Source organism: Tenrec ecaudatus, chromosome 2 (assembly GCF_050624435.1).
Source record: "Tenrec ecaudatus isolate mTenEca1 chromosome 2, mTenEca1.hap1, whole genome shotgun sequence".
NCBI classification, from domain to species: Eukaryota; Metazoa; Chordata; class Mammalia; order Afrosoricida; family Tenrecidae; genus Tenrec; species Tenrec ecaudatus.
In genome coordinates this window covers 171,665,820-171,676,581 of record NC_134531.1, presented here as the reverse complement: position 1 = coordinate 171,676,581, position 10,762 = coordinate 171,665,820, and the positions used below count along the sequence as shown (strand labels likewise).

Genomic DNA, 10,762 nt, shown 5'->3' with positions numbered 1-10,762 from the left:
CGTATTTGCTTTCTTGCCACTTCTAGTCCTTTCAACTTAGAATTGGAATTCTTGCTCTGCAGTTTACTGAGCGACCTGGGCATCCCCTTGGTGCCTCAGTTTCTCTATCTAGAAAATGAATTTAAAAATGAATGTAGCAATATACCGATTTCTTTATAATGAGAATTATAAAGAAAACCTGAGATACTATACAATATTGTTTAAATTAGTGCCCTGGTACATAGTCAAATTCAAAAACTCCAACACAGGAGTTGGACAGAGAACTGCTCCCTGTGGGTTTTTTGTTTTTGAGGAGTAGAAAACCTACCCGTAACTCACTACATCTTACATGGTATGTGCTCAAAAAAAAAAAAAAAGGTACTCTTTAGAATCCACCCCTTCCACCCCACCCCACCCCACTTCTGCTCGCTTGCAGGCAGGTACTCAGTGACTATGAGCTGTTCTCAAGTAAAGGTTACTCAGGTGCAATTTGAGAGAAGATTGGGTTTCTTAGTTTCTTCCCGTCACAACAGAAAAGAGAGGAATGGGCGTCAGGATGCGGAAGTGCGCTCTTTTAAACTGTAGCATTGGCGAGACTAAGAAAGAAAAGGGCACAAGGAAGGAACTAGGTGTGACCACATCCCAGTGATTCGGAGAGAAAACGCGGTGTTCGCACAGAAGTCTAGTATTCCTCATCCCTGGGACATTCACCGGCTTAAATCAGTGTGCACGCTATCCTTCCTCTTTTCGTTAACATGTTTGTTTCTTGAAATAAGTAGGTGCTTTGTTCTAGAAGTGGAGACAAATCAAGGAAAATAACGCCAGCGCGGCGCCTGGCAGGACTGCCATGTGGTTACGAAGAATATCGTTTCCATCTACCTAGCCTCAGGAGTTAGCACAGTCCCTGGCGTCGTCGGAGCTCAAACGTGTTTGTAGAGTTATTTTTCAAACTTTAGCTGTCCGTCCTAAAAGCAGCTTGTGCTCACACCAGGCTGCCGGCAAGTCCGCGCCTAGAAATAACATTTATTCTAAGGACCTTGGCGCGCAGGGGATCTTGGGAAGCAATCACCCTCCCGCATTTTCTGATTGCTCCTCCCCTCGGGCGCCTTTGAAAGAACTGGCACGCCACGTGATTCCCTCCTTTCTCCGATCTCGGGAAACCTGGTGGATAATGGACATCAGCGTGTACCAACCAGCAAGCCTCAGCTCTTCCTTTGGCCAATAGGAAGACGCTCCCCTTTTGTGGATTTCCCCGCCCAAGCCGAGCCCGCCTCCCCACTCCTCCTCTAACATTCGAGGCTTGACAGCTCATCTGGCCAATGAGAAGTTTTCCTCTATGAGAGGGCGGGACTGATTGGCTAGATGATGGACGTCCCGGACTGGCCAATGGGATGGCAGGAGTGCGGGAGGGGTGTAGGCTGGAGCCAATGGCGCGGTGCCAATAACGAGCATCAGGGAAAGGGCGGGACGAATTTGTTCGCGGGAGGGAGGGGAAGGCCTAGGGAACCAAGCAGCGCGGCCGCCGCTGCAGCCTGAGTTGGAGGAGGGAGAAGCCAGGAAGAAAATGGCGGCTGTGGCTGCAGAGGCGGCAGCGACTGCAGCGTCCCCTGGGGAGGGGGGCGCCGGCGAGGCCGAGCCGGAGATGGAGCCCATCCCCGGCAGCGAGGCTGGTACTGACACCCTGCCGGTCACGGCCACTGAAGCCTCTGTGCCGGACGGCGAGGCCGACGGGCAGCCGTCCTCCCCTCAGGCCGACGAGCCGCTGCCGTCGCCGCCGCCGCCGGGGGAGCTCGCCCGCAGCCCGGCGGCGGCGGCGGGGCCGGAACTGGAGGCGGAGAAGCAGCTGCCTGTCCGGGCTGCGGAGCCGGCGGCGGCCGCGCCCCAGCAAGAGCCCGACCTCCCGCCCTCCGCTGCCCCGCCACCCGAGCAGCCCCCGGCTCCCGAGGAGCGCGAGGCCCCGCCGCCGCCCCAGCCCGCGGTCCCGGCGCTCGTGCCGCCGGCGGGCGGGGGCTCTGCGGTGTCGCAACTGATCCCCGGCTCCGAGGTGCGGGTCACGCTGGACCACATCATTGAGGACGCGCTCGTCGTGTCGTTCCGCTCCGGGGAGAAGCTCTTCTCTGGTGTCCTCATGGATCTGTCCAAAAGGTACCGCGCCCGCCCCCATCACGCCTCCGGGCGCCCGGGCCAGCGCGGTCCCGAGAGGGAGGGAGGGAGGGAGCGAGCGGGGCGGCCCCCGGGCTCCGGCGCCCGCCTCCCGCCGCACCGGCCCCGCCGCCCTCCGCTCCGGCGCGGCGCGAGCTCTCCGAGTGGGGCGGCGCGCGGGCCGGCCGAGGGCGGTCCCTGCCCCAGGTGGGCTCCCGCGGGGGGCAGGTGTGCCCCGGCTGGGGGGTGCCGGTGCTTGCCGGTCTCGCCGATTTCAGACCCCACCCTCCGCATCCCGCCCGCCTTCTCAGGGGTGCTTCATTCACCCCGTCGGGGAGGGTGGGTTTATGCAAAGTGCCATATGGATTTTTTTGGGGGGTGTGTGTGTGCCTGGGTGGGGGCGAGTACTTGTCTGTCCTCAAATTTAGCTTTAGGCTTGGGGATTTGGAGAAAGGGTGTGTGTAGTGGGATCGCCAAAATGTGACCTGTCACTCCGTTGTAGAGTCAGTGAAGACCACTCATTAAAGTAAGCATCGTGACTGTTACTTTAAAATGTTGTAAGCAATTCCACTTGGGTAACTTGATTGGATAGAGAAGCCTATTTGACTGATTTTAGTCAGAGTCTTTGGGAGATACGGGACTATTTTAACCTTTCATAACGGTCCAATGGCCTCTGATGCTGTAGATGATAGTAGACTCAGAGGTTGAGTTCATTCATCCCCCAAACCTTTGCCATAACCGGCACGTTTTCAGCATTTTGATATAGAATGTGTCCGCTGCTTTCTGTTCGTAAAGATCACCTGGGTTGTAGAGTTAACCTTTGTGTTCTCTTCTTTTGCAGATATGAAGTGCAGAGGCTCCCATTCACGGCTCTCCATTCTGTTTTCTGCAACAGCCGCACACTCTGATGGTATCTTACCTGCTTGGAAATGGCTTACTAGTATGCTTTATTTTTTGAACTCTTTAACTCCTCGTCCTCCCATCAAGACGAAAGTATTCTTTGTTCCCATTTGGGGGAAAAAAGCCATTTGAAATTGCTAACTAAGTTATGGTGTATGTGGGTAAGATGGGAGGCTTTACAGCTTTTTTATTTTATTTTATTTTTTTAAAGAATTTTTGCCCAGGACTTTTTGTTTTCAGTGAGAAAGCAGAATAAGATCAGTGTGCTTTCTACTGATGCCTTTGATAGTGAGAGACACTCAGTAGTGTGTTTGCTATTGAATCAAACAGAAGAGAAGGCCAGTGATTGTGGGAGAATCTGGATTTCAAATCTGCAAAAGGAAGGTGTAAAAAGGTAAGTAGTTGTTGCCAACGCAATGGATAGCACTTTTTTTGTTTTCGGGTGCTCTTTGTGTTGGTGGGTTGTCTTCTTTTTTTGTGTGCTAGGGAATTGCAGTTTTTGAATTTTGGTCTAATTTCTAGCAGTGTTTCTTATAAACAGAAAATCTCTGTGAAGAGCTATCGAGCATTTGAATGTTTGGAAGTGAGAGGGTTCTATCCGCTTTCTGGGTTTTGTTTAACAGCCATAAGGGGGAGCCATACAGACTTCCATTTGTTTTTATTGAGCACACACACCTGGGAAACAGCACCCTCGCAGGTATTCTGAGAGTGCCCTTTGGGAGGCACAGCCCTGCCCTCCAGGAGCTTTTTTGGGAGGCACCATTTGTGGAATGGTGAGATTCCAAAGTGAGGAAAATAACACTCTTCCCCAAATCCAAACTCACTGCCATTGACTCAGTTCTGACAGCAGTAGGCCTAGTAGGACAGGGTAGAACTGCCCCTTTGGATTTCCAAAACTAACTCTGGGAGTAGAAAGGCCTCCTTTCTTCTGTGTAGCAGCTGGTGGCTTCACATTGCTGACCTTGAGATTAGCAGCTTACCCTGGAACCACTACAGACACCACCAGACCCCAGACTCCATGCCATCAAGTCATTTCTCAGTCAAGGTGACCCTGATAGGGTAGAACTGCCTCCTTACGGCTTTCAACTCATGGGAGTAGGAAACCTCCTTGTTCTTAGGAATGTCTGGTGGTTTCGAACTGCTGGCCCCTGGGGTTATGAGCCCAGTGTGCCATCACTGCTAACAGGGCTTCCAAAATAAAACACATGCCTTTAACATTTTGTAATAGAAGGAATTGTAGTTGGCTCATACTTTTCCATAAGGTACGTATGATTTGGAAAAAAACAAAACACCTGCCCCAAAATGTATTGTAATCTGCCTCGGCTACTTGGGTTACATACGGAGTTTTGGGATTAATTCATGAGCCCTGGTTTACTTTCCTACAGGGAGCACCAGCATCATGAGTCTATACGTAACAACTGCATCTAAAATCGTTTTATTTGAATTGACTGTAATCAAATCTTTAGGTAAAAATATAAAGAGCCTTTTGCTGGGTGTCAAGTAACTGGTGTTGTACCACAGTGTTTAGAATTCTGAAAAGAAAAAAGAACTGGTGGCAATTTTCACTTGTAGAGGAAGAAATGGAAGTTCGTTTTAGCTTGGCAGGAGGGATCAGATGGCTTTTTAATGGTAAAGCAATGGTTCAGACATAGGTTGATCTGGTTCAAAGCTATATGCTTTTTCTACATCCATGTTAGAAAGTTGGGCTGGTGTTTTTTAATGTAATGTTTTGTTTTTTAGCAGTTAGAAAAAAATTGGGTATTTCTGGATTTCATATTTGCCAGGATTTCAGAGGCTGTTTGGGAATAATATAGTTTGCTATCTACGTGGTACAAATGGTTAACATAGCACGTTTGGCTGCTAACCAAAAGGTGGACCTTCAAATTCACCTTGAGACCCCTTGAATGTAGGGCTTGGCGCGATCTGTTTGCAGATCATTGACTGGTGTAAACCGGCGGTGACACAGCTCCTTCTTGAAACACATGGAGTCATGGATTGGAGTTGACAGTAATTGGTCTTTGTCGAATAGCATAAAAGATAGGGGTGTTGGAGCCGAGCCGATTAACAGCCTTCTGCTCTAGAGAGTCCCATCTCTAGCTGTGTGTTGGGGCAAACACAGGCTCTATAAACTTGGTTCCTGCCTGTCCAGTGACACAAGTGATGGCTAGCATTTGACACACTACTTAGTTCATCAGTGTATGTGTGTGCTTTGAATTCTTACCTCCTGAAGGCCAGCTGGTGCAAGTCCACTATGGGGGGAGGATTTGAGCTTGGAGGACAGGGCTTACTGTATATGAACATTGGCTTTCAATAGCATTTCAAAGTCTTCACTTCCATGTCCTTGTGATTTCATTCTACCTTCTTTTTAGAATCATTTGATTGACACTCATTTCCTGTTTGTGGAAAAGGGGAGCAGGGTCCGTGGAACTCAAACAACATAGAGAAAGGGCCTTGAAGGAAGGCAAGAAAAAGTGATACTAAGTGATTATTAGACCTGGCTGGAACATCAGGGTACCTGGATATTTGGTTTTCGTTCCAATGTCTATAATTAACTCAGCGACTAGGGCACATTGCTGTGATTCTTTTGGCTCCAGTGTCTAGTTCTCTTAGGAGGTGAGTATATTTTGGCTATGGACTCTACCCCAATCCATAAGGGGGCTGCAAATGTTCATGGGAAAATGGAATGAAAAGATAATGGGATTTATTTTTTCATGAACTTTTTGAAGTGCCTTTGTACAAAGATTGTAAAGTGAATTAATTGGATGATAAGATGGCCTGGTTTTTGTACCATTCTGCTATGATTTCTCTTCAAGGTACTTTACTTCATGGTCACCTTAACAAACAAGGGTGCTTTATGGGTATAAGGTTAAAAAGTTTATAAAGCTTCGCTATTTGAAACCCTCTAGATGGGGCATTCTTGGATTTTGTTTTGTACTGGGCCCTCTTAGCTAGTTAGGTTAGCCCGCTACCCTAGGCCATTGTTTTCTTTGTATGATTTTTATTGTGCAGTCTGTCACTCTCTACTCACTGTCATACAGTCGATTCCAACTTCCAGGGACCCTGTAGGTCAGGGCAGCAATGCTCCTGTGAGTTTCCAGACTAGAAAGCCCTTGTTACCAACAGATGAAAATAATCTGTTTGCATTTTCCCACTTCCTTCAGTAACCTTCAGCTTTTGTAATTCTGATAAATACACTCTTCACTTAGCTTTATAAGACAAGCATCTCTTCAAGTTGCTGAGCTGCCTGATTATGATTGGCAGAACAATGAATTCATGACCGTGATAATCATTTTGTTTGACTTTTTAATTAGAGGAAATGAGGCTCCTTGTACACATCACCCAGGCCTTTCTCATCTTTAAGTCAAACCTGTTTCCCAAGCCTGCTTTATCCGCCCTGCTGATTTATTTTGAGGCTGATCCCAGACATCTCTACCTTATCCGTAAATATTTGGTAATAAACTTCTAAAACAGATTTCCAGACTTATTTGGCTGATCTTCTTCCCTTTTGAGAAAAAAAATTACTCCGACAATTAAAAACTTGTCCTGTAGTCTACAGTCTAGTATAAAATGTAGGGTGTCTGCTTTAGCGGGCCTGGTAGATCCCACCAGCGGCCCCCCCCCCCCAGTGGTATGGCCCACTTGGGGGAACCACTGCTCTAAAAACAAGGAGAGCATAACTATTCTCTCATAGTCCCACCTAAAATAACAGCAGTGTCTTTATAACATCATGGACATTTTATACATTGTTTCAAGTCTTAAACACATTGACCCTGTTACAAGTATTTTCAAATATAAATCCAATACATTGTATTTGGTTAGTTTTCTTAGCCTATTTTTATGTTTAGCTTACCTGCCATCATTTTAATTCTCTTTTGGTTTATCTGAAAAGGAACTTTGAATTTTTGTCAAGATTTCCACCTTTTGGATCCCCTCCCATTTCTTCCCCTCTCTCCCCTTCATTGTACCAGGATGATGCATTTCCATTGTATTTATAATCCTTCCTTTCCTGTTGGGACTGATTTACTGGGACTCCAAGGCTTCTTTTGAAAGCCTCTCTCCACCCTTGTTTAGGGCCAATGGAAGTCATTATGGCTCTATTTTGCTTGTGGCAAGCATTCACACCTGTCCTTTACACATGCCTTCAACTCTTACACCTAACAGAAGAGTTTAAGAAGTCAAGATATCTTAAAAAAAGGAGAAGCTTTCAGACCAGACCGTAAATCTAGTTACTCAGCCTTCTGCATTGCTGGGACTGAATGGTTCTGCCTTTACAGAGGATTTATTTGAAGGTTTGTTACTAGTCTCTGCAGTATCACACATCTGATATCACCTGTTGCGTTATATTGTGTACAGCTTACAAAAATGGTTAAAAAAAAAGCACACTCCCCCACAGCCATAACAGTTTAGCATTGTGACATATCTTTAAATTCTAACTCTCTTGATTTAATGTGAAGTACATAATCTTGAAATAAATGTCTTTAAAAATGCGTGTACATTTTAATTTTGTAGTATGCTTAACAGTTGTAGCTAGTTGTATTTTAAGATTGAACGTAGATAAATTTTGATGTGTCACTGTTGCATGAATGAGAATTGGGGTGATTTTTTGGGAAAATGTTATATTTTCTTAAGTTTGGAAAAAATTTGTAGAAATTTTACTCTTTTAAAAAAGATATAAACCAAGACTGATTTCTTTTTTTTACAGAGACCATGAAACGTATGGTGCACTAGCCCTACTTTTGGTGGGAAAAATATACAGCCATTCTGGTGAAGCAGTGAGTAGTAGAATCAGTAGCTTATATAAAGCATCCAGGTTGAGAACTTAGGCCTTTCAAGTGGTATGCTCGTTTGTGTTGGGTCCTATTTACTTAAAATAATATTAAAGTTTTTGTTGGGGGGTGGGTACTTAATTCCTGTTATAGCCCAAGATGTAGACAGGGTTTCTCACTGTCAAATAGCCCAGGGCAAGTGCTGCTCCCTTTCTGACCCGCCAGTGAAGGCAGGCTTCACTGCATGTTGCACTGGTCTCATCTTTTTTTTTTTTTAATGGATGTGATTAGTTGTTGGACATTACAAACCTTTGAATCTGAATGTAAAAACATTCTGGAACATACAGTCTCACAAATTTGTAATTAGATTTTATGATCCAGAGAACCAGAAGTGTCATGTACAAAACATGCCATGCATGTTTTTTTGGACTTTGGGGTTTCTAATAAGTTTAATTTTCAAGCTTTTAGATGTAAATGAGACCACACTTCACTTGGAAAGTAAAGTTCTTGATTAAACTTAGTAGAGCACTTTGGGGGGGGGGGCATTAAAGTGTATGTGGGGGGCGGAGTACTTCTCTGGACTATTCTGACTGAGTTCCTGCCTTACGATGAAAAGCCGACGGCTGGCATGATGGTTAGCTGTGCCTCTTCAAGTGGCATCATTTCTTGATGTTTCTCGGCCCTGTTCTCCCAAACCCTTCCATCAATTCAGGCACACTCTCCCCACAGAACAGAACCTTGCTCTAGTGGCAGATTTGGTAAGAACAAGTTAAATGGTGGTTAAATTGTAATCTGGATGGGTTTAAGAAAGGTTTTTTATTTTTTGCTAAACACTTAAGACAGTGGATCTCAGAGCAGATGTACACAGACACTGAAATAATGCTACTGATGTTGAATTCTGAGGTCAACCTACTAATCTGCAATTTTAAAAGATGATTCTGACACCGTTGATGATCCTTGGACGATATGTTGGAGAATCACATTGACTTTTACGGGGGAGCTAGTTCTGTCAAAATAGTAGAATGATAGATTTGTCAACCTGGTTTTAACAGTTCCTGGTTAAGTTAGAACAGGACAGAATTGCCATGGAAGCTGTGCGTGTGGGGCAGCTTTGAGGACAGATAGAGTTTTCGTGCATAACTGGTAATTTGGCTTCCATACAGTCTCTTACATTTGGTGCCCTTTAGAAGTTTAGTAATCTATAATTCTGACTTTTCCCACTTGTAACAATTTTAGTCACCTTACTGTATTCTTGCTGTAATTGTGTTTGAAATTATCAGGCCTTCCTTTCCGTAATTAAAATCAACTACAGTGTATTTGCCCCTTCTGTGCTTTCTTCACCACACTAAGCACCACATGTATACATTGTATCCTTTAACTTTAGAAACTCCAGTGAAACGAATTCTATGAATCTCTGACTTTGACAAGCTCAAAGAGATTCTAAACAAATTATAAGTGGCAGTATTTAGGATATTGAAAGTGCCTTTTTAAACTCGATATAATTCTTTGAAGATTGGAAACCTTGCTTAAATTGTAGTACAAATAAACTTTATATAATTACTGGGTAAATGTATATTATGTGTATTTTCATTAGCAAACAGTACTAATATACTTTACTATAATTTAGTTTATTATTTTGCTGGTGAGCTAACTTCCTAAGGTTTAAAAATGATTGGCTCTTTGTTCTTTACTCACCCAATGCTTAGAAAATATTAGTAGCTCTTGGTTCAATGAGGGAAGTCTGGGCCGTTCGGTACTAGAATTTCTTGTATTTACCTGACTCTTGGGTCTTAGCCTTACTGGGTTGGGCATGGCAACCGTGAACTTAACACTTACTTGGTAAAAACCAAACTCAACTTTCATTAAGTCACTTCTGAATCATAGTGACTGTATAGGACAGGGTAGGACTGCCCCTGTGGATTTCTGAGACTAAATTTTCCCTGAGAGTGGCTTTAAAATGCTGACCTAGAAGTTAGCTGCCCAATGTGTAATCCACCACACCATCAGAATGCAGGAGTTAACAGATTTGAAGCTCATAGTAGGACACGGTGGAATAATAGGCTTGAATCAACAGCCTTGCTTGGGGAGTGGGGGCGTGTGCCTCAGTTGTAGGGCTCCGTGTAGTGGACCTCACTGGACAGACCAAGACCACCAACTCCTATCAACTGCTAGTGAGTGACTCGACTTGTGTTCATAGAAACTAAGACATAGTACAAGTGCTGCCTCTTTCTGCCGCAGAGGAGCTGGTGGATTGGAACCAATGAGGTTGGCACCTGAGTGCTTTAGCCACTGGACCTAATTGGACATAATACAGATGAAATGTTAAAAAAGCACATAGAAACCAAAATAGCCTTTAAACTTCTTGTTGGGATCTAAGCTGAGCCAAGAGAATTCTGTTTGTGTGTTTGAAAGCTGATAAACTATTTGTTACTCATTAGATTACTAGAGGGCTTGTTTGTTTTTAAAGTGAGATTGTACAAAAGTGAAGTAAAAGTTTTTGTAATCCAAAAAATATTTTATTATAGCCTGACTTCTTGAGGTGTTGGTAATATTAAAGAGATCACTCTTGGGGAGTTAATTTGAATAATCAGATGTTACCATTTTTGCTTTTGAAAGACTGAAGCAAATGTTGTCTATGCTGCTGTTTCCATTTCTAAATCTAGTTACCTTCACGTTCCTTAAGAGGATTGTTTGAAGGTACATATCTAGAAGCTTAAAATCTAAATTGTTGAAAATATTGGTAGACTTTTAAAGATAAAGATTGAATTGATGCTTATGACTAGAGCTATTCCTTAATATGTTTATACAAGTATAGTATCTTCATCAGTCTTTGTTACTGTCATGGTAGTAGAAATAAACCTGAAATTATGAAACTGTTCCATCACTCTTATGTTTTAAGTGCCTTCACTGCAGAACTCCTGAGAAGTCAGTCCCAGTAAGGAGCGCTCTGGTCGCTTAGTTGTCAAAGCAGTTTG

General features: G+C 44.3%; 1 protein-coding gene across 5 annotated transcripts in view; it reads left to right on the top strand.

Annotated features, from left to right (window-relative positions):
- The first annotated feature begins 1,471 nt into the window (after positions 1-1,471).
- Positions 1,472-10,762, top strand: part of PWWP2A (PWWP domain containing 2A) — a 32,596-nt gene continuing 23,305 nt past the window's right edge. For 3 of the 5 annotated variants that reach the window (XM_075541919.1, XM_075541916.1, XM_075541915.1), the window contains exon 1: positions 1,472-2,124. In XM_075541919.1, coding sequence (XP_075398034.1) covers positions 1,544-2,124 — 581 coding nt within the window. In that variant the 5' untranslated portion in view covers positions 1,472-1,543. Of the gene's footprint in view, positions 2,125-3,044; positions 3,416-7,691; positions 7,794-10,762 lie in introns of those variants that run through there. The other 2 variants (XM_075541917.1, XM_075541918.1) reach the window with 2 other exon arrangements.